Source organism: Lacerta agilis, chromosome 2 (assembly GCF_009819535.1).
Source record: "Lacerta agilis isolate rLacAgi1 chromosome 2, rLacAgi1.pri, whole genome shotgun sequence".
Classification (NCBI taxonomy): domain Eukaryota; kingdom Metazoa; phylum Chordata; class Lepidosauria; order Squamata; family Lacertidae; genus Lacerta; species Lacerta agilis.
This window is the reverse complement of record NC_046313.1, coordinates 51774693-51798805: the sequence shown is the minus strand read 5'-3', so window position 1 is coordinate 51798805 and position 24113 is coordinate 51774693. Positions and strand designations below refer to the sequence as shown.

The following is a 24113-nucleotide window of genomic DNA, read 5'->3' as shown; positions in this document are numbered from 1 at the left end:
TGTATGGCAGTGTGAGTTCTTTTGTCAATAGGAGAGAAGGATAATATAGTATGAGGTGTGTATTTAACATTCGTTGTGATTGGACAGGAAGGGGTGATGTTTGATGTAGCTCTCCAAGGAGACCAGATATGAAGCTGGCATAGATATTAACCCACACAATTTTGAACAATTATCACATTAAAGGCCTCTGTCAGCCTTCACCTAGGTGAAGTACCTGTTGTTCCTGTTTCAATCCCTCTATAGCTTGTATTGAGAGATTGAGTTTAATCAGAGTCAAAGCATTTTATTGAATATAATACGTTTTAAAAATCAGAAAAATATTTATTCCTGCTCATTTATTACCATTTTGTGGGGTTCATGTATTACATTTCTATGCCACCTTTCTTCCAAGGAGCTGGAAGGGGTATACAAGATTTTCCTCCTTGCCATTTTTATCCTCACAACAACCCTGTGAGATAGGTTAAGCAGAGAGACTGTGACTGGTCCAAGGTCAACAAGGCTGAGTGAGGATTTGAACCCTAGTCTCCCAGGTCCAGTCCAACACTCTTAACCACTGCACTAAACTGGCTCTGGTTTATGCTGTGGAGGAGGATAGAAGCAGTTGGAACATCTGACATTATGGAAGACTACCAAGAGCCACTAGAGATAGCCCAAACATTGCCAAGAAGGGCCACAAAGAATGACGTCATGACTTTATGAATGTGGCTTAGTTGTTCCTTCTCTATATTCTTGCCCAGCAACTTCTAGGCCATGTTTAGTGACACTGGGCTTGCCATTTTATGAAACCATTCTAAGACAATATTATTTCAAGATATATTGTGGAGAATGTGGTTTGTATAGGGGGTTTCCAAAATGGAAATTATTGATTGGTTTTTAAACTGGCTGCACCTTGAACCTGTTCTTCATAGACAAAGTTGGCCTCTCCTTCATATTTTATGGCTGTTACATGACTTGCAGTGTGGACAAATTGCTTCACTATAAAGTGAGTGTAGGAATTTCACATCTTGAAGGCCAGAAATATTTGTTTTCTCCTAAATTGAATAGAAGCACTTCTGCTTTGCAAAGTAGGTCACTGTGGTGTTGGACTGATGCCAGGAGTTGAGCCTTGGGTACTTGAAGTAGGATCTCTGGAATGTTTCATGACCAGCATGTGTGGGGGTAGTATTGACTGGTATGAATAAAATTTTCTTCTTCTGTTAGATCTTTTTAAAAACCCTTTGTCTTTTGGCATGAAATGGACTCATATAATAGAGCTTGATTATCTTTTAAAGAAGAATTTGATAATACTGTGAAACAACAAAATAAATGAGCCTAGAGAAAACATACTTTTAAAAAAATGAGTTTACACAATTTATTCTGAGTACCAGTATCTTTAATTATGTCCCTGTTTACACAAGCATTTATTTTTATCAGAATGTTACAAGATTCTATCTATCTATCTATCTATCTATCTATCTATCTATCGTCTATCTATCATCTATCTATCTATCTTTCCAAAGTTAAAACCATATTCAAGGTGGCTTACAACATATAAAAATTACACAACAAACATAACAAAAGTAGTTATAAACAATAAACAAAATATCAAAAAGTACACAACCAATTTGAACAATTGTGACACAACTCATAAGATACATAATAAAGATACCAAAAATAACAACAACAACTAGGCCTGGGTGATATATTGATAAGAGGTACATACCCCGATGTCGGCTTCACTCAGCGGTGTATTGCTGGTGAAATCGCCAGCGCTCCTGAGTCCCTCTGCTAGCAGCGTCTGCTGAAGGGAGCCAAGAGTTCCTTCCTCCAGTGGGCGCTGCTAGCAGAGGGACTCAGGAGTGGCAGCAGTTTCACCAGCAATATATCACTGAGTGAAACCGCCATCCCACTCTGTCCTAATATGACAGCGAGGCGCCAATACAGCTTGTTCCTCCCTCTGCATCTTTAAACTGCTCAACTGAGGAGTGTGCAGCTGCCCTTGCCTCAGTTGAGCAGTTAAAGGAGCCTCCAGCCCGGTGCTGGCTCTGCAAGCCAGCGGTGGGGTAGGGGCTCTTGGAACTGCTCAGTTGAGGGGAGTGCAGTTGCCACTCACTGCATCAAACAGTTAAAAGATCCCCAATGCTGTCTCAGTTGGGGGGAGGGATGATCCTTCCCCCCAGCTGAGGGGCACAAACAAGCTGCGTTGTCCCAGCCCATGAGCCTGGGTGAAACCGCCTCAGCTCTCAAAATGAGAGTTGGGGCAGTTTCACCCGGTGTCTCTCAGGCAGAGGCAAACCATCTTGTTTTTTCAACATCACAGTATATCGCCAAACCACTGTGTTTGGATGGCGATACACCGTGATGTTGAAATGTTGCTATCACCCAGCTCTAGTAACAACCCCTGCCAAACAAAACCCCCTAAACAATACCCCAGCCCTTAGCAAAGTAAGAAGTGACTGAGTCAACATATTGCTGTCCGTGAAACAAAACTTGCCCAAGTAAAGCTGTAAATGGATTAATAGTATAAGTCTATACTGTATATGTCTATTCAAGTACAGGATTGCTCTGAGTTCAATGGAGCTCATTCTCAGGTAAGTGAGATTGCAGTCTAAATTTCATGACTAGCCATGACATGTTATCTGGGTAATTGTTTGTGAATTATTGCAGAGAAAAGAGATAATCAGCAATTCTGTAACATAAGTGAGGTTCAAGGGGGGGGGGAGTTTTGCCATAGCAAAAATACAGTGCTTTATAGTAGGAAATCATTATTTAAATCCATAGTTTCAAGTGAATGTTCTTATGCAAATAACCCTATATTATCAAAGTTATAGATTGTGAAGATGCTCATTTTTGGCACTAAGCTGGTCTTTGCATCTCACCTGATTCACTTGTTTAATTTGTCAATATGTTTTTATAGGCACTTCAGTGTTCTGACTGTACTCTCTTGAGTACAACAGTTTTCACTACATATTGAATATAAATGTAAGACAGGATGAGGCGGAGAAGTAATAAATATGCAATAATGTAACCGTCTTCTAAGAGGCATATGAGGGCAGCGGCAGAATATTCAGCATGATTGTTTGTACTGAGGGAACAAAATAGTTATCTTTAGTTTCTAGCTTGGCCTTGGTTATTCTGAAATGGTGACCGCACTTTAAAAAAATGTCTTCAGTTGTTTTTAAATAAACAGTTTACTTCATCCTGATTACTTCATCCTGCTTCTTATCGCCTTACACATAGAGCGCTTGTTTTATAGCAGTCTCACCCAAACTATTGGTTTATTTTCCTTGCAAGGCCAAAAAAAATTAACGTTGAACATCTGAATTAGGGGTAGGGTAAGCGCTCTCTCTCTCTCTCCATCCTCGACACACATGTGGATTTGTGACCAGCATCATTCATTATCATCCAGTGTGGCACAGCTCCTGTTTTGGTGCAGTAATATCTACCTGTTCAGTCCAATAGATTCCCCACACCCAGAAGCTAAGGGAATATACTCAAGGGCTTTGCTAGAAGAGCTTTATGGGATTCAGAGCTTTGCATAATGATTCACTGGTATGTGTTGGTTAGTGAAATGCATTGCCTTATATAGAACGTTCTCTTCAGAATTTTCTGCAGCTCTTCTGGCAGAGTTCTGTGTAACTCAAACACTTGCATAAACTTAGCACCAAGAGAGGTTGGCCCAATTAGAAAAAAATATATAATCTTACACATTTTAAAATCTCTTATTTTCTGGGATTGATGCAGACATAAGGCTTCATTAAGGGTTGTGTGCCATGTTTCACATGCCTTACTCAGAGAGGCTCTAGTGAAAATCTTTTTTTCTGCCTTATCCTTTTGAGACGTTGTTACGTGTTAAATCCTACTGGTGTTGATTTAAAATGTTTTTAGGAGGGGGGCAGAGTGGGTATGTGTATATATATATATATATATATATATATATATATATATATATATAGTTTCAAGAAAAGTTACCATCCTCACTCCCACAGATGATTTCCCTGTTGCTTATAATATATATACATGTATGTTTAAGTTCACTTTTTAAAATTACAGTGGTACCTCGGGTTACAGACGCTTCAGGTTACATACTCAGCTAACCCAGAAATAACGCTTCAGGTTAAGAACTTTGCTTTAGGATAAGAACAGAAATCATGCTCTGGCGGCACAGCGGCAGCGGAAAGTCCCATTAGCTAAAGTGGTGCTTCAGGCTAAGAACAGTTTCAGGTTAAGAACGGACCTCCGGAACGAATTAAGTACGTAACCAGAGGTACCACTGTATTAGCTGCTCCAGAAACCCTTTCTAGGGTTGAAGAGTGTGATTTTGTGTGTGTGTTTACAAAGTAACTGCTCATATTCATCAATTTTTATTTACTTATTTTTGCTCCTTTTTTCTTCAAATTTAGATTGCAATCTCCTCTAGGAAAGGGGCTGTTCAACCTTTTGTCTATGATATTCACTGTATAAATGGGATGGTGCTTTTATAAATAAAGACATTTGTAGCAAACAATCTCTTAATTAATCTCTTGTGCAGGTTGTTTCCTTCTTAATGGTTCCTACTGGTTCTGTAAAACAATAGCCAGTTATTTACAGCCAAGATTGAAGGTTACACAACCCTCAATGGCACTGTGTCATAGCATTTACTTCTGTTTTCGGTTGTTGCCTTTGCCTTGGTTTGCATAGCAAGCCTACTCCCTCCCTCCCTCCCTCCCTACTTCCTCTCCCCTCCACCCTTCCACTGGCACAAAAAAAAATAAACCACATGACTCTAATTTTTTAAAAAAAGGTCATTGTGACCTGAGAGAAGCAGTCTTGCTTCCTATCCAGTGTTTCCTCTGGATTCACAGCCCTCGAAAAAGTGAAGATAGTCTTTCTGCAGCTCCGCACAAGGCACCTGTTTAATGGACAGTCAGCACAAATGTATTATTGGCAGAGCATCCTTTTGATTTTGGAAAGCAGAGCAAGCAACTGGACTGATCATGGGGTGCGACTTTGCTGTGACTTATTGGGAGTAACCAAGACCACTCCCAAGTTAGAAGCAATTACCTCAGCTCTGTCCACCAGGTTCTGCAGTGTTACTGCTTGCCCCATGTCTCCACCATTCTTCCCACTAGGCTCGTGGTTCTGGATGTCGCCCTACTGCCTTCACTCTTGTGGTGGCTGTTTATGTTGCTATTTGACTAATTTGTGTTTCCAGGAAACTGTTTGAATCCAATATTGTCTGGGAATTTCCACTGAACTCTGAAGTCTTAAAAAGGCTTCACATTAATTCTCTGGGCTTTGCTACATAAACATAGCCTTCGCCACCTTCCCAAAAGCAAATTGGGTGCTTTGACCTTGCGTGGAAAAAATGTGTACCTCTGGCCAGAAAACAACTTTTTCAAAGAGCAGTATTCACAACTGAGTGAAAATATTCCCCCACAATGTGAGCTCCAAGAGCAGCTTTGCCCCACACTCATATTTTGAGTTGCCTGTAATAAGGATATATTAACCTTGAGGCCTAAGGGCACCTTGAGTTTAGTGACTGTACAACAGGACAGGGGGCTTCAGACAAGCCCCACGGGGGACATGTGAGAGGATCCTGATGGGCTAGTATTCCCCTATCATGCCAATTCACCTAACAGCCACACCCTATCCTGCCACTGTGCATTTTGTGTTCGTGAGAATATGTTCTGATTCCAGTGTCTAGAGAATCTCTACACAAGGGGGATTCCCTTTCCCAGTCATGATCTCTCCTCACACCTGGAATTCCCTTCTTCAGTGGATTAGTGAAGAGCCATGACCATACCATGCACACCCTGCAACTTATATAATTTATTCCTTGAAAGGTTTTGCTAAATGGTAGGTGGTTGGGATGTCCAAACGTTTTTGCTAAATGGTAGGTGGTTGAAATAATTCCATAAGCAATCTGTGGGTGCTACACAGGGGAATAAAAGGTGGCAATGAAAGAGGAGAATACTAGGAATTAGGTCAATTTCCTACAGTTGGTTGATCTGGGTAGTCATCCTTTCATGGTGATTAAGAAATATTCCCAGGAGTGCTAAATTCTGTGGAAGACCACCCAGACTACACACTAACTGAAGATATCAGAGAGCTCATCAGGTCCCCCATTGCCAGTCTTGGAGATCTTGAGTGTTGGTGTAAGGAAGCCTCCTCAGGGCTGTTTCAAGGAGATTCTGCTGTGGGTTCCTTGGTGCTTCAGTCCAAGTGCCATCAGATGAACACCTGGTGGAGTCTGAAGGAGAGACTGATTCACTCCCTAGCCCTTGAGAGTGCGGGCACTTCTAAATATTCAAGCTTGAGCCGTATGCCCACAACAAAGTATGCACCTGAGTTTAAAGTTGCTGAGTAAAGGATTGCTTATGAGGTAAGAAGGCCTTAGTGTATTTGGGGGTATAGGTTTTAAGGTCTACTCACAGACTATAGCTGTATGAAGCAGGACAGTATCTGAAGAGTAGTGGCATCACTGTGTTGGATTAAGAATGCTGAGGTCCAAAGGTAGAAAAACAAACAAAAAACAACCCAGATCTGATAAATGAGAAGTGTTGGATTATTTTAAAGGGCATATCCTTAGCATGAAGCTGCGTAAACACGGCCGATATCAAACCACAAAAAGAATTGATGGTAGCAATAAATGTGTTTTTAAAAAATAATTAATACAATAATAAAATAATAAACTAAAGTAAAAGGCTGCAATGACAGTTAATATAATTTGATGTAATAATATTTGTGGAAGTGAAGGCTTTTACCTCAGATTTAATCATCCCTTGGTTTCTGATTTGGTGTTGGAGGCATGACACTTTTTTGAGTGTTTTTCTCAGTTGCCCTGAGTTTCTATGGTGTTTGTTTTGCTTCAAAGTTAAACTAGGGCAATGCTTGAAAGAGCATACTGTCAATTACCCAAAATGCTTGTGCAACCAATCTGCTTGCCTAGTTTTGATTGTGCCTAACTGAAACCACCTGTAACTGCCGTTTGAAGAGCGGACGCTTCAGAGCCCCTGAATTTATTGTCATGTTTCCATTTGTGAACTGTCCAAGCTACCATTATTGTCCTAAGCCTTGCTTTAGGCTGTCTGAAGGTTGCCACACATGCAAACTTTGATTTGGTTAAACCATCATAGCAAAATTTTTATATAGATGTAGACACACACACACACACACACACACACACTGCTATTTACAGGATTAGTTCGTTTCACATTTAACACTGCCTCCTTCTGATAACTGTTACTTGCAAAACCCTATATTTTTCATTCTATCTCCTGTTGCAGTGTATTTGCATTTTTGTATGCTTATTGTTTCATGGGTTGGCTGAGGCAGCCTTCCCCAAACCATTGGATGTTTTGGACTACAACTGCTATCATCCCGGACTATTGCCTACTCTGGTTAGGGATTATGAAAGTTGCAGTCCAAAATTTCTGGAGGGCACCAGAATGGTGAAGGCTGGTGCACAGTTTTGATGGGTATGACTTCTTGAACTATTTTTTTTTCAAAGAATCTTGACAGCTTGCACCTATTGCTGTTCTTAATTAATTGTTGGCATTACCTGCCACCCCCTCCCACCCTAATCCCCTCCATGTTGCATCTATTAAATTACTTGAATCTTTGTCAAATAACACCAACGAAACATCTTTTCAAACTCATAGGCAGTGTTCTTGTAGAAAGAACTGGTGCAGCCAGCTTGGCGCAGCCATTCACCATTTACGAGAGCAAAGGTGTCAGACACAGGTGGTTGGAATTAAAATAAGTCACTTCATTATTATTTACCACTATTATAATTTAAACAATATGAACCATTTTAGGCCTGTGATAGAGGAGAGCCCAAATCAGGGTGGGGAACAGGACCAGGCCCACTGACATCCCTTATTCATAGAGAGCCATTTTGACAGGTAGGTGAGTCTGTCCAGTTTGCCCACCTGTCTATCACCTGACATCTCCATGGCCTCAGCAGCCACAAAGCCATAATTCTTGATGGCAGGCTACTTTTTCCCTGGAGAGGATTGCCATTCCATTTAGAACCAACATAGCCCCTGGTTTAAAACAGTTGCTGTTGTTGCTGCTTTGTTTCTGAGCTGAATGCAAAGTGCTTGCATTACCATTTATATCCTAAAGTAACTTAGGGCTAAATATATGAAACACCACCTACTTCCCTACAGACCCTCTTGGGTGTTTATATTTGCAGAGGGGACCCTCTTCGTAGTTCTACTGCCTTCACAAGTTTGGTGTGTATGTGTGTGTACCTCTTTACCTTAGCTTCCAACACCTGAAATATATATTTTTGAACCCGTCCTATTCTTTTAATCGTAATCTATTTTTTTTACTGTTTTTAATACTTTATATATAAATTGCTGTAGACTGAGACTTCATGTTGAAGGGGAGGTAAGAGGTCAAATGAAATATATAGTAGTAATTATAATTAATAATAATTTAAATGATTGACTGTTGAGAAGATTCTTATAGATTGCTGCTTTTCTTTTCTTTTAATCGTGCCCTGTTGGCCTGGTAATTCTTATACATCTTGCAATATGACTTAAATAGAGTGTGATGAGTACTCTGTTTTGACTTCATGCCTTTGCATAATGTTTTTCCATTAAAGCTGGTAATCATATTTTTATCGGAATCTTTGATGCCTCAAATGATCTGTGATTTGCAAAGCTTGCTAGGTCTTGTTTAATTGATTCCCCCCTTCAAGTAGTAGCTTGTTTGAGCAACTAAATTTATCCTGTGCGAAAAGCTCTGATGTACCGCACAATTTTTACCCTGTGTTTGGCAGGGGTTGTCAACATAGTGCCCATGGGTGCCCATGACGCTGTAAAGGCCCTCCCTGGTGCCCACAGGGTTCCCCTCCCTCAAGTTTAGGCTTGAAAGAAGCATTCTATTGTAGCCTATAGGGTGAGTTGTGGAATGTGACTGGCTGCCAATGTGTTACTCAGAACCGTTTATCTGGTTTTCAGATGTGTTTATGGGCTCCCAAAACTTGGTAACTTTTCTTTATGGGGGTAATTTGGATTATATGAGCTAATCTGTTTTGTATTCTTAAATATGGATAGCACTGTTTTCAGTGTGTTGAGGGTTGGTGCAGAGGCTTCAAGACCTTTATCTCTCTATTTCTCCAAACAGAAGGTGTTGGCTAAGTTTTTATGTCTGTTTATAGAAGTTTTTATATACAGTATCACCTTCTCACAAAACATCAGGGAAGGGTACAGCAACATTAAAAACCTATTAAAAGCTATACAAAACAATCAATAAAATGACTGGAAAATGTTGAACAACTGCATAGGCCCATTGACATTTTTAAAAAAAGTCTTCAAGGTATGTCTGAGGGTCAAAAATGAGGAGGCCTGCTGAATCTCTGCTGGAAGAGTTTTCTGCAACACATTCTTTTTAGCATGGACAAAGTAAAAGGATCCTTACAGGTCAGTTCACAGAAAGAGAGTTGTGTGTGTTCCTTCAAGTGAGATGATACATGTTGTGCTTTGTGGCTCATTCCTTTGTGTCTATTAATCCTATAAATTAGCAAGAAGAAACAGTTAACCAACAGGATAAGGTTTCTTTCTTTTCTGCTTTCCCCCCTTTCGGTCTGATGGTCTGAAGCTGCTTCAGCCAGTTACTTAATTTTATTCAAAGCATTACCAGATTGTGTTCAAATGAAGGGGGGGCAGCTAGTTTACACCAATTTCCCCAATTCCTATGCACCCCACCCCCAAAAACGAAGAAGAAAGCTACAGCCCTGGAAATACATTGTGAACCAATTTTCATTCAGTGAACTCTCCTTGGTTTGTCCAGCATTATGCAACACAGGCAAATGCTAATGAAAATTCAAAAGGCTATTGTTTGTACATCAAGACTTTCTGCCAAGGAAGAGGAAATGTTGGGGGAAGGGATGGGGAGGTACTTTATGAAATCTTTTTTAAAACAGTAACTGCTTTATTGCATTTTTCTTCTTTTTTAAAGAAGTTGATGAGAAGTTAACAAAAGATTGCACATGAAAATAAAAATTAAAAATAAGGAACATAGATATATAATTGCCATCCATCCATTCTTGGTGGTTTCTGTCATATACTATAAGGACTTCCATTTCTTGTCACTTTCTTTCAGTGGTTTCCATTAAGACTTTGTAAGTCAGCCGAGTAGATGCATGGGTTGATTGTGGATTCCAGTCATATTCTCTCTGTGCTGTATGTGAGATAAAAATGTATTTGATCCTTAGGTTTTGCTTCATTCTCCTTTATCAGGTCACTTTGTCCAACAAGGCCACTGTCCACACCTATCAATGCTATTCCGCCATTAAATTGCTGTTGGATACTTTTTAATTATAATTATTTATTAAATTTGTATACCACCCTTCATATTTTAATACATCTAACCAAGTTCATAGGAAGGACCTCATGATGAAATGAACTGTAGCATACTGTGGTGCTCTCCAAATGTTGCTGTGTGTTATGCCTTTGTAGATTGTGAGCCCAGGGGCATGGGTTGTCTTGGAGCTGATTTTTGTAAGCTGCTCTGAGAGCCTTTTTTTACATAAATGGTAGAATAGAAATGCTGCAAATTAATAATAATAAATAACTCACATTCTTGACCATTGGTTATGTTGATTGGAGCTGTAGTTGAACTGCCCTTGCTTTTAAGTATTGGTTTGTGCAACCTAGCACTTGTGTAATCCCATTACAATGGGCCAGCTGTTTATAAGCATAACATGCTGATTTGGACTGGCCCTTGTCCCCTTTTTGTCTGTCTCAACTCCTTCTCTCCTTCAATGTACTTGATATTTTATTTACACGTCTAAGCACCAAGTGCACCTATATTCTACTGTGGCGCAAGCCTGTCCATAATGAGTGGCAGTTGCTCTCCCAAGGTTTCAAGGCAGAGCTCTCTCCCAGCCCTACCTGAAGATGCTAGGGATTGAAGCCAGTATCTTCTGCATACAAAATATGCAGAAGATGTCGGCTTCAATCCCTGACATCTCCAGGTAGGTCTGGAAGAGACCCTTGTCTTGAAACCTTGGGGAGCCAATGCAACCAACTATAGACAACCATGAGTTAGATGGACCAATGGTTTGACTTGATAGAAGGCTGCTTCCTGTGTTCCTATATTCATATCACCACCTGTAGCTTCTCAACTTAACTGAATACCAGATGGTTAGTTGAGCATATTTTATGTTTGCAAGAATATAATGTTTTTCTACTTGAAGTACACAAAATCGTTTTCCACCGTGTATTGAAATTTGGTGTGTGTGTTTAAAAGCAAGTGTACTTATTTCAGCAATTATTAGCCCACTACTAAAAACATCTATCATTCCTGGAAGCTATTGGAAATGAGATGGTCTTTAAGAGTTTCGTGCACAGCTTGTTCTTGCAGTGATTGATGTCAGAAGGAAAACCGATATAACTGTTCTAGTCTCAAAAAGTTAATAAATGTAGTTAAGTCTCTGTATGAAAAAAAAGAAGATAAGCCTTAACAAAAGTAAATGTAAAAGCACAGTGAAAACCTGGTTCCTGTTTTTGAAAAGTAACAGCATTCCAAAGAAAGTATGACATCTAAACCAGTTATAACTGCAAGCTGGAGCCGTATATCCAGGTATATGGACACAGTTTCCATTGAAATGAGTAGGATATAAGCAAAGGCAATTAGAGTGAAAATGCAGCCTATATTTATGAGCTGAACTCTGTCATTTAAGCCATCAGTACATATGACAAGTGGCATGGGGATAGAGGCACTGATAGAGGTACATGCCGTGCATTGTGGTGTCATCATGTTGTGTGTGTTTGTGTGTTTGCTACATATCATTGGATAGAACTTCACAATATGATGACATATCTTACGTCTGATAGGGTTGAAGAGGAAAACTGCAAGCCTGACAAGCTTCTCTGATAACCTAAAAACTATCATATGAATCTGATCTAACATCCATTGACATTAATGAGCTAAAATGCATACGGGTACTTCTTGCACTGTACCCTTTGTACCCAAAGCTTGAAATGTGTGGCTGCATACAGAATGTTAAGGGTGATTCTCTTTTTGCATGTTATATATATATTGACTGTGAATCTTGGGGGACCTGCTCCCTGACCTGCAGTCCTTTTCCACCTGGCCCAGGAAGGTGGGGCCCTGACTTATTCCAGCTACAAAACCTGAGGCATCTGAACAGACTTTGGGGTTGGAGTATTGCACAACAGCTTTTGTTGCTGTTATTATTGCCCCAGTTGTCTAGTTTTAAATTGTTTTTAACTTGTGTGTTTTTAAATCCAGGGTTTCTGTTGATTTTGAATGGAAAGACATGGGATATGCCTGGTATACTTCAGAGTTTAGGGTAAGGAAACAAACTGGGAGACAGCTCAAACATGAATGCAATCAATCATTGGTGAGGGTTCGGTATTGAGCCTACCTAGTGGCAGTGAAGGCAGCAAAGAAGGAAGTGGCAGAACCGATGATAGCTCACGGTGCCTTGTTTGCATAGCATTTTGAGGATAAAATTGCTCGCATCCAGTACAGCAGCTGAATCTCAAGGGGTGTCTACAGCACTGTCTAGTCCTGTTGTGTTGGATGAGCTTCATTTAGTTAGGTCTGAGGATGTATTTTGTGTTTTTATTTTGTATCTTTCTGTTGTGAGCCACCCTTTGTTCTTTGGATGAAGGGCAGTAAACAAATTCAATAAATAAAGTAAATGAAAATGGTAGATACATAAACAGAATACAGGCTGATACCCCTCTTCAACTGAAAATATGTATCCATGTAAAATTTATCACATGCCCTCTTTTAGGAAACATTTTTCAAGCAACCATTTCTTTCTAAAGGAGTTGATTCAATATTTGCATGTGCGCCCTGCGAATCAGGGGTACCAATTCTAGCAGTTGCCAACATGCGCTGCAAAGGAGGAAATTTGATGTCATAATCACCAGCTCCCTTGAAAGCTGCTCACCTGACAGTTGGGTAAATTGCTCTGTCAACATCACATGCCTGTATATAAATACATATAAATATAAAGTGAAAAATAGCCTTCAGACTACAACATTTACAGTAAACAACTTTATTTTTTATTAGTGCTTGTGAGAAAGGGTCTTGTTGGGTTATGCAAACTGTTTTCGTCGGTCAAGAAGGAATGGCCCATCCAGTTTAGCAACCCTGCCTCCACTAAGGACCAGATACTAACGGATAGATACTAGAACATACAGAGAGGATGATAAAAACATATTCCATATATACTCACTTCTGACACACACACAATAAAAAACCGAAACAAACAAAAAAGGCTAGGATGCCCAGAATGTAAGAAATAAGTCCAGGTTGATTTGTATTCCCTAAGAATACTGAGGGTTCTTTTTGGTATCCGAAAATACTACTGTAATAGAATCATAGAATTATATGTAGACAATGTTGTTATGTTGGAGTGTACAGCAGCCTATTAGGCTCTGTGGTTTATAATTATATATAGTCTTTCCATGTCGTAGTTTGCAAGCCTCTGAAAATTAATTGCACTTAATGTTAGTTCTGCTAAATTTGGATCACTGTCACACCTGCATTATTTTTTTTAAGTGGAGATATTCACACCTACATTTTTCGAAAAGGAGATTTGCCCCCCCAACTCATGGTTGCCTAACTCATGGAAGATAATTCCATTATAATTAATTTCAAGATAATTAATCCAGGACATTGAGGAATGGTGTATCTGATGTTGCAATGTTGATAGTTATCTTGGCCTTTTTACAGAATGTCATGCAGAAGATATGACAGAATATCTCGTCCGGTTTTTGTCATTGCCCTTATTAAAAGCAGGGTGGGTGTGACTGGGAACTACAGGAATAGTTAGTGGAGTCTGCTGAATCATTGTATTTTTTTTCTGAGAATCTTCTTAGTTGCAAAACCTCCATTTTCCTATCTTCTACCTAGATTTTGATTCCTCCTTTACCTGTGTGGTAGGTCAGTCTACAGTCAGCTAGGCGGTTGTACTTTCCAACTTAGCTGGCTTAGGCTGTTGAAGTTAGTGGGACTAAGCAAGCATAAATTATTTTTGTTTCCAGCCTCCTAAGAGAATACAGTCCAGGTGTTGCTTTTTCCTGTGGCACATGTGTGCATGCAGTATGTGGTTCAAGAAAGGAACTCAAGGAAGAGGATTGTCATGTGACAAAATCTTTTTTACTTTGCTATGACTTTCCAGTACTGTAAAGGGCAGAAAGGAAGGTCTGCTGCCGTGGCAGCTGTTTTTGTATTTCATTCTGTGCCTACCTTACTATTGTTTGTAATAATGTGGCTGAATAATGAATAACCATTATGGTGATTTATATTTAAATATATTACAACATCTTAATAACTTTGAAAAGAAATACCTTATTAAGGTTTCTGAAATGAATATAAATGTCCTATGTCTAAAGCTGCATCTTCTATTGATATTTCAGTATACATATTTCTAAATGTGGCCATTTATAACATAACTAGGTTTCAAAGTTTGGATCTGATTTGCAGTAGCCATTCTTAATTGCCTCTTTGGCTTTCTGGGAACTTTCTCCCTTGAATTATTTTCTCCCTTGGAATAGTGGAACACCTTACGCCAAATACTGTATTGCAAAAATGGCGAGAATAGATGCTAGTATTTGTTTTGTACTATTACTTGTACATGTCATGTTCTCATCTGTTTTCCCAGAAAGTGTATTCTGAAAGACATCTGCTCCTCTTATACAAGTGTCCTTTTCCTGGGCCAAGGATGTAACAATGACTCAAAGCAATTATATATGCCCACATTGTTTGCAATTGATATGAAGAGAGTGACCCTTTACAGAAATAGAGAACAAGAGCTGCTGCTTGTTTCATGCGATTTCCTCCTGCTCCCCTGGCAGCGACGACTAAATCCTTCATAGTACAATGGATAACCATTTCCTAGATTAGGGGAAGTTGGAAAAGGGTTTCTCATGTTGTTAGACTAATAGTAGGTGAATTGTGAAATATAAGTTTTTCTAGGTATCTCTGGAAGGTGTCATGATTGGAAACTTATATCAAAAAACAACATTGCAAGATTCCAAATGGAGTTACCTAACGTGTTTTGTGCTCTCAAAATGCTTTACAAAATGGTAAGAACCACTTCAGATACTGTCTGTATCAGGCTTTTCCTTTCAGTGGCACTGCTACTGAGCAGTTATGGCACAGATTCTCTCCCACACTGAAAGTTTCCACATTAGCAAATGGATCTGCTAATGTAAGGTAGAGAATTTGTGCTATGTGTTTCCACACTTCGTAATATTTTTTGCGGTTTCTTGGTTGGGACTGCAACATGCAGCTTGACCCTCAGTCACACAACAAAGAAGCTGACCTGTAGAACCTTTAGACCAGAGATGGCGAACTTGTGACACCAGAGCTGGCCCACCCATGATGCGGACTGAAACAGCCACCTTGGGTGGAGGAATCCCATGAGGCGGTGTCCCCATGGGCCACCCTGCCACCACCGGGGGTTGTGCACTGGCAACTTCCAGCAAGGTCTCATGGAACTCCCATGAGATCTCTCAAGATCTTGCCAGAAGCCATCTCCCAGTAATCAAGGCTTTGGGGGCGTGTGGCACCTGCCTGTTTCAGGTTGCGAAATGGGGCAGGCCACCCCTGTGTGACACTCCCAGGTGTTGTTAGGAATTGTAGTCTATCATACCTGACTATTGGCCCTGTTCACTGGGGCTGATGAGAGTAGGAGTCCACAACATCTGAGTGGTTCACACCTTTCCCATCCCTGCTTGAGACAATCTGTTCCATATTACAGAAACCTCAAGCCTTCCTTCACAGTTACTTTATAAACAGGCACTAAACCATACAATATCATTTGTAGGTCTGTGGGCATATTGCCACTTCTTTGTCGTTCATTGTCATGCACTGTGAAACATATTTATCTCAGCCTCTTTTTGTGCCCTTTTCAAATTTGCGTTCCATGGCATTTCTGAAAATGGAAAATGTTTACCTTTGAGAGCAGGGCGGTCCAACCTCTCAGACCAAGTGGACTGCAAGAGTACATTGAAACAGAATCCGTGGGCCACACACTGAATTAAATTTCCATCTGGTAAATTAAAGTGTTTGCAATATAGTTAATATTATTTAATGTATACAATATATTTAATTAAATATATATAATTAAATACTCAATTAATGAGTAAAGTATAAATTTCTTCAAAAGACAAATCACAAAATAATTGAGAAAAAGAAACACCACAGATTTATACAGTAATTCAAAAGGTCAGTAACCTTTTTCATTGCCAACACTCATTCATGATGAAAAGGCCTCTCTGATCAGCGTATTAGAAGCTGTCACCTCACTCCTCCCTCACATTTGTATAACATTTGCTGACCAACACTTTTTAGTCCACTTGTCCATTCTTGCCTCTCACACCTGGGTTTTTCTTTTTCTTTTTAACCTCTTGGCGCCTCCTGCTTCAGCATCTCCCATTTTTACATACTTGTGCGTCTTTCAAACACTTTTCTCTACCTCAGCCTCCCCTCTCACACCTTTGCCAAACTCCATTTCCCCTCAGTCCCCTCCTATTTTTAGCCCATTCCTCCCCTTGGCTTTTTACCTTAGCACCCACATTTCACTTGTTTTTGCCTCCATGTCTCTTGGCTCACTCAATTCCTTTTTATTAATTATTATTAATCTCAGCCTTTGCCCTTATTCATACACACTTTATATTCATATTTCATGCTGTCTTTCTCCTCCACTTTTTACCTCACCCACCTTCTCTTGCCTCTCACTTCTGCCTCCCCTCACTTCTCCCCCCCCCACCTTGCATGGCGGGCTGCACTAGTGGTGTAAGGCAGCTCTCCCCCCTCCTCCCAAAGAAGGAGAGGTGAGCTCACTGTTATTCGGAAGCCCTGGTCTGGGCCCAGCCTATGGTGTGCTGGGCACTGTCGCATGGGACTTGAGCCCCTGATCACTGCCTGCTGAGGAGCTTGCAAGAGCCGGACCAAGCTGGGACATGGGCATGGGGGTATGGGGCCTGTGTGGAGAAAGATAAGGACATTGTTGCTGAGGGCCGCCCAAAAAGGCCTTGAGGGCTGCATGCGACCCACAGGCTGCACGATGGACTACCCTGTTTTAGGTACAAAATGTTTCTGGTACAAAATTCTGAGATTTTGCATGTAGTATCCTATTCTCCTTGGTTATTTTAAATATTTTAGTACATACAGAATGCTTGTTAAGCAACACTACTCAATGATGTGTGCTGTAGAACAGCAAAGGAGCTTTCAGTTACCTTTCATTATATGACTGAGAAATTTGTGAGGCTTGACAAACTGTTTCCAATGTGGCTTTTCTTCCTTTTCAATCAACAAAAGCGGGTGCCAGTATACTTTATATTTAAATTATACAGCTAAAGAAGAGAATCAAAACACTTTGGCTGAATAATAAAAAATTGCAGACATTTTTGTCCAGCATTTGTAAACAGAATGTACAAAGAATGTAGGTCTTCAGACTGCAATCAAGCTTTAGCCAGGAGGAAAATGACATCTAATATCAATATATGAAGGTAAAACAACACAAAATTCTACCCTTTACCAAATGGAATAGGCATGTTGGCCTGGTTGACAACAAATGCTAAACTCACCACTCGGCGGAAAAAATGTAGCCTCTTTGATGCTCCGACAGTCCTGCTTTTACCCATATCTGAAGCATAGTTTGAATCTGGGCTCATGTTTTGTCTCACTCCAGACAAACCACAAGCTACAGGCAAGTTTTGTCATTTGTTTACCACTTGGGTTTTCCTTGAGGAAGATGATGTTGATGATAATTACAAGCCCAAATTCAAACGTTAACAGCCAGCCAAACCATGGTAGCATGGCAGTAGGGAGACTGGGGGAGGAGTGAAATGGGTGCATTTTTTTTCTTTTGAATAACAGCACCGTTGCACCATTCAGCTTTACCTGTGAACTGGGCCATTGTTGCCATTGCATAAATTTGGCTTTTACTCAGTGCTATTTTTCTAGAAAAGGAGGTGCCAGAACTCACCACAAATACCCCCCTTATTCTCTTATAATGGCAATGGCACCCACCTGAGAGGTGCCGGAACTGAGTTCTGGTGAGTTCTTGCTGGGGAAAAAAGCTTTTGCTGATTTATGAGGTCGATAAAGTGTTGGAGGTGCTAGACAACTGGAATATTTTACAATGGGTTGCCTAGTGATATGAGGTGAGAATATTCTCCGGAGAATATTCTCTACTAGAAAATTATCTGGAGAATATTCTCAACAAACTGTAAATTCTGTGTTTTCTACACAGCTGCTTTAAATGTACAAACCTCATTAATTGAGAATATTATTGAGAATATTCTCGAGAATTTAACATCACTAGGGTTGCCAACCTTTTTAGTCGGTCTCAAAATGGTTGCTGTAGGAGCCATGGCATAACACAAAATCAGAAAATAGTTGTGATACCACCACAAAAAATATGCCTTCTGGTTGCTAGGGAAAAAGGAAAGGCAAGCTATGGAGATCCCAAGGACTACTAGAAAACAAGACAGAAGCAGGAAAAGTGCACCAAAAGGGAAGGGGAAATGCAGGTCTTTAGGACCCCAGGGATTCCTATTGCCTGCTGTCCAAGCACCTCTTTTAGCATTTGCTGCATAACTTTATAGGAGGGCTGGAGACTGACTTTTTTTTTATTAAAAAAATGAAAGCTCAAAGTCGGGGGGGGGGCCTGCCAGGGGCACCAGTGAAAACTGGGTTCATTGGCAGCCTCTATTTTACAATGTACTTAGTACATACAAAATGTGACGGTGATTTTTCTGGTAGATCAAAAGCTGTTAATATAATTCAGGGCACAGTGTAGTTCATCATAATATTTTGGCAATCTCTGTCAAGATAGCTCTTTGGAACTTTGTTACTCAGACATAAGGAGTTAAGAGATCAGAGCTTGGTGTTAGAAGCCAAAGTCCATGTGTAACTTGACAGGGTGCTCCCAGTCTAGATGACATATTGTGGGACCATGGAGAAGAAAGACTGGGAGGAAGGTATATTTTATAAAAAAAATATCACTTGATCCCATGTGACTGTACACTTCCAAGTTGCAGATAGGGGCATTGCATAACTCACCACACGGCAACATTAAAAAACTGTTGTGCATGTAGAAACCTAACATGTATCCCCTCCTGATATTCTAGATTGCTGTGTGCAGGGAACTGTGTTTTGTAGAGGCGGGGGAGATTAAAAACCCAGAGGTATTTTGCAGAAAAGTCTGGCTCTGAGAAGCTTCACCAGTACCTTCATAATACCTTCAACAGTACCTTCATAATACCAGGTTACATACGCTTCAGGTTACATACACTTCAGGTTACATACTCCACTAACCCAGAAATAACGCTTCAGGTTAAGAACTTTGCTTCAGGATAAGAACAGAAATTGTGCTCTGGTGGTGCAGCGGCAGCGGGAGGTCCCATTAGCTAAAGTAGTGCTTCAGGTTAAGAACAGTTTCAGGTTAAGAACGGACCTCCAGAACGAATTAAGTTCTTAACCCGAGGTACCACTGTAAACATCAGTATATGCTATCCAAATCTGTTACAGGTGTCTGGAAGCTGTTGTCTAATAAATTGCACATTCAAACGTGGAAAGTGTATTAAAGTCATATGTCCACTGCATATTTGCTGGTGGAGAATTGTCTTTCCTTGTGCCTCTTGGGAGCTGTGCTGAGCCATTGTTGCATCTGTGTCTGGAATAGATTTCTTATGGTCAAAGTAGCTTTTACCAGCATTCCCCACTGTTCATTTTCTCCTCTCTGTAATACAATGCTAGTCTGTCCCTTCTCTCTATAAATTCCTTCTTGTTAGCAGACTGTGTGTAACAAATCTCCTCCTATGTGCACCTCACAAAATAACCCTGTTGTTCTTTCTCTGATTACCTGACGCTGCAAGTCTCTGCTATCTGCCTCTCTTTCTATACCTACCGGTACCTTATTTGCTTGGAGTGTCTTTTGGAACTGACCTCTTCTTTACCTCTCTGACCTACAATTTTATACTACCTCCCCAATCACTAAAACAACTTTCAGTTTTTTAAAAATTGGACCTGAGTCATTTCTTCATTCACTGGAGGTTTCAGTTTGCAGAGACCAGTATGTACATAGCCGAATAATGCTTTCGTTTTGAGTTATAGTCTCTATCACTGTGATATGTTTTGTTGGTGAGATCAAAGGAAATTGTCTGTTTCACCCCTGACCTGGGTGAGTCAGAGACATGCATTAAATCAACATCATGTACTGGAAGAACCATGTCCGGGCACAGTAAATAATACTGTTATCAACCCACAGATCTGACTACTTATCCTAGAACATTTTCCAGTGCATTTTCCCATATAGGTGTGACATCAAGCTTCACTGCAAACCAGCAGATGCTCTGTGCTGCTGTTATTGCTCCAGTGTAAAATCACCATCTAGAATTTACCAGCAAATTCATTCTGTATATTTTGGACTTAATTGGTATCCTGGGTTCCTTTCTGAATGTAGATCAGTGTAGGTCAGCTAGAAAAAGTATTTTCACCACTAACTGCTTCTCTGAATGGGTCACTCTGTTCTTACACATTTGGATTTTGCATGGAAATGTCACTGACGGTACATTCTACTCTCTGGCCACAACTTGCTTGCTGTTTCGCTCAATATATCTAACAAGTAAGCATCTAGAACATGAATGCTTATACCAAAATAATTCTGTTCTCGATATATTTTTTTCCTGAAAAAGATTAATACCATTGAGCCTCTGAAATTTGTAATGGCTTACTAGTTTCCCAAGAAAGATTGCAACCTGACATTTGGTTTGGTTTTGTATTGTGGCTCTTTTAAGTGTGTGTTTATTTGTGTGTGAATGGCTATGAGAATTGGGGAACGATAATGTTATCTAACCGAATCCCCACAAGCTTAACTATGGGTTGAATTTGAGAAGAAAGTGTAAAATGCTACGTGGTAAAAATGGAACTATGTGTAGGAATTCTGAAATAAAATCTAACAATTCACCCACTTAAATTGGAAATCATGCAGAGTAGGGCATGGACAACAAAGACACATATCGAGTGATCGAGGATGTCTACTCATCCCTAGTCCTTTTGCGATCAGTGTTTGCACCACTTCCGTTTCCAGTATCTAGAAAATGGTAGAATAACTCATTTATCTTTTACCAGCAGGGTTATTGAGAAACCTGTATAGATTGCACAGTGCTGTTCCACACTGCTGAGCTTTGCAGGTTTCCAAATAGCACACAAATATTTGTTAGGATTTTTACCCTAGAGAAATAGGCTAGCCTAGACTATTTATAGCCTGTTTAATATAATCGTTATTTGCTTCATTACAGCGTTGCTGAGAACCACAAACAGAATCTAATGACTGTTGCAAACCTGGGGGTTGTTTTTGGACCAACGTTAATGCGGCCGCAAGAAGAAACGGTTGCTGCGATTATGGACATCAAATTCCAAAATATTGTGGTTGAGATTTTAATTGAAAACCATGACAAGGTAATTTTTTTGTATTTGTACATCTTCCAATTTTTTTATTGTTTGCAAATGCTTTCTAATCTAATGCATATTTTGCAGCTGTTCTTATCCACAGAGTTACAGGAAGAGACAAGAACTTTAATATTCACGTCTCCATGAGCCTTTCCACACATGGAACCATTTTACTGATTTTGGGGAAGGGGTTCTGAATTAGGGAAAGGTAATAAAATGGTTGGGAATCTTATAGCCTTTCACTGAGGCAATGTCCCACTCCTAATGCTCCTTTAGAGCCTTTAGACCAAGATATGGAACCTCTGGCGCCTCAGATGCTGCTGGACATTCACTCTGCTTTAGCGGGAAAGTTATGCCTTTGGAAACCACCATTATTACACTAATACTCACTTTTAACTCAAGCTAGATTTGTGTGCCTAGGAGCCAGTACATCCAGAGAAAGGGTGACAGAAGCCTAAGATAAAAAGTGTAATAGCTGCAAAAAAAAATGCAAAGGACACCCCTTTACCCCCCAGCATCAGAGTAGAAGTTTACAGCTAAGCAGGGAGGGAGAAAGTGGAAAAGAGGAAAGCATATTTGAAGCATAGAGGACCCTGGGAACTGTAGTTTCCTCCTTACATAGCTACAATTTTTAGCACTCTTAATCTGCTATAATATACTCTGAGGAAAATAATCTGAATTAAGTGTGTGTTGAATGTGCTTTTAAAGTATGTTGTGGACCTGCCGAAAGACAGGGAAATTTGCCGAATGTCCCCAGCATCTCCATTTCCCAGCATCTCCAGGTAGGACAGCCTGAAACCCCGGAGAGCCGCTGCCAGGCAGTGCTGACAACACTGATCTAGACAGACCACCAATTTAACTTGGTATGAGGTACCACCTTATGTTCCAGATAAGGCAGTGAAATGTGAGCGCCCCCCAAGAGATGGGGAAAGGGAAGGATTGAGGGTGGCAAAGCTTAAAAGAGAACCCTCACTAAGGCCATTAAGCCCACTGCAACACTGCATCTAGATATAGATTACTGGAAAAGGCAAGTAAGTGCTAGCCTCAAAAGGATCGGCTCCTGCTTTTCCATGATGTACAGCAACTACAATTTTGGTTAATTTCCAAGTCCTGACTTAAGTGTTTTGATAATAATCCTGCCTCTGTGGCCTTAACAGAGGAAGAAGATGGGTGTTTTGGAATAGTGTCAGTTCAGTGAGGTCATTGATTAACCTGTCAAGTTGTCTTCAATAAATTTCTGATGAATCAATGCATGCCCTCAGTGTGAACTTGCATCCATGCATCTTAAGATCAGTGTGCAGCGTTTGAATCTGTTATTGATTTCTGCAAAGAAATTGCAGCTAGGCGCTTCCTGGAACATCTGGTTGAATTACAGTCTGATGTGGATTGCCAAGTTATCTCACATGCAGGCCATTAAACTGTCTGTGTAATCAGAAAATTTAAATGATTTCTGAGCAATTTAATAACATTTGTAGATGCTCATCCAAATCAGGGATGGCATCATTTGCAATGTTAGCAGTGACTAAACCGAGAAATACTTGTTTCCTTTCTTCCTATCAAAATTTTAGACTACCGGTAATCTTTACAGCCATTGTTGAGAACTGCTCCTCTCCACCACACATTTTATTTCATGTTGAATTGGCATTAAATCTGTGATATTTGTCCTCTTCTATTGCAAAGCTTGGGAGCAACTGAACACTTCAGCATTCCTGACTCTCTTTTTTTCTGCCCCTCAAACACCACCACCACAATAGATATTCAACACCGTTCCAGATACACCACAATCAAATTCTCAGCTGCTTTTGTCTCGAAAGAAGAGTACAGATTCCAAGCCACCATCATGCAGTGAGAGGCCCTTAACTCTCTTCCATACTCTCCAACCCAGTGAAAAGCGTAAGTATCTTAATCCTCTGTGCAATTGGTTGTGCTGTCATATTATATCGCTTTGTCTCAGTGTGGTCAAGAGACTTAGTTCTCAACAGCAGTAAGAAGGAGACACACCTGTAAGAGTAAGGCTTAAAGTTTCTAATGCCTTTGTTGTTTTCCTAGCGCTGTATTGTTCAGCACAAAATAAAAGCAGTAACTACACTCCATTCTACATAGATTCAGTTCCCCACCCCAGTCTGTGACCATGGTCATGTAATCCTACCCATAGATGAACACCCCTTTCGTCAATAGCAGTAGATAGGATACCCTTGTTATATATAGCTTTGCTCATAGGTAAGTAGTTCTTTTGTCTAATTTCCATTAGAGCTGCACAGACTTCATGCCAAAATAATTTACATTCCCTGGATGGCAGTTTTTGTGAGTTAAAAAGAAAAGCATGGAAGGAGAGCCAGGCAAACAATAGACGTCAAACTTAATCACCATTAAAAGGTTTTGCCATGGGGAGACTCCCTCTTGTTCCTTTTGTATTTAGAGACATTTCCCCTATTCTCAGGCTTTTCTGTTCAACTTTGAAGAATTAAAACTTTCTCTGTTTTGTACAGATTTTGTTTTATCAAAGCAATCTCAGTCCAGTTCATTGTGTTTTCATGTGCAACCCAATCTTTGCTGATCTCCGGGCATTCATTGCAACTCTTATGTGGTCCTTCTAATCTAAACTATCTTTCACTGAATAAATAATGGACAGTAGTGTTCATTGAAGAGGCCTCTTCCTCTTTTCTGTTTGTCTTCTGCAATCTGAATGTTAC

General features: G+C 40.2%; 1 protein-coding gene and 1 long non-coding RNA gene across 6 annotated transcripts in view; one reads left to right on the top strand and one right to left on the bottom strand.

The window, feature by feature from the left end:
- The window catches only part of ARHGAP26 (Rho GTPase activating protein 26), a 210855-nt gene that overhangs the window by 136015 nt on the left and 50727 nt on the right, over positions 1-24113 (top strand). For all 4 annotated transcript variants that reach the window (XM_033140019.1, XM_033140020.1, XM_033140022.1 and 1 more), the window contains 2 exons: positions 21270-21429; positions 23175-23313. In XM_033140019.1, the coding sequence (XP_032995910.1) occupies positions 21270-21429; positions 23175-23313 (299 nt within the window). The remainder of the gene's footprint in view (positions 1-21269; positions 21430-23174; positions 23314-24113) is intronic.
- Positions 9943-15732, bottom strand: LOC117041337. Of its 2 annotated transcripts, none has more exons than XR_004425955.1 (3): positions 15611-15732; positions 12899-12936; positions 9943-10152 (listed from the first exon to the last, which is right to left on the bottom strand). It is a non-coding gene; the product is annotated as an uncharacterized LOC117041337 (long non-coding RNA). The 2 variants fall into 2 exon arrangements; XR_004425954.1 differs by lacking the exon at positions 15611-15732 and adding an exon at positions 14585-14746.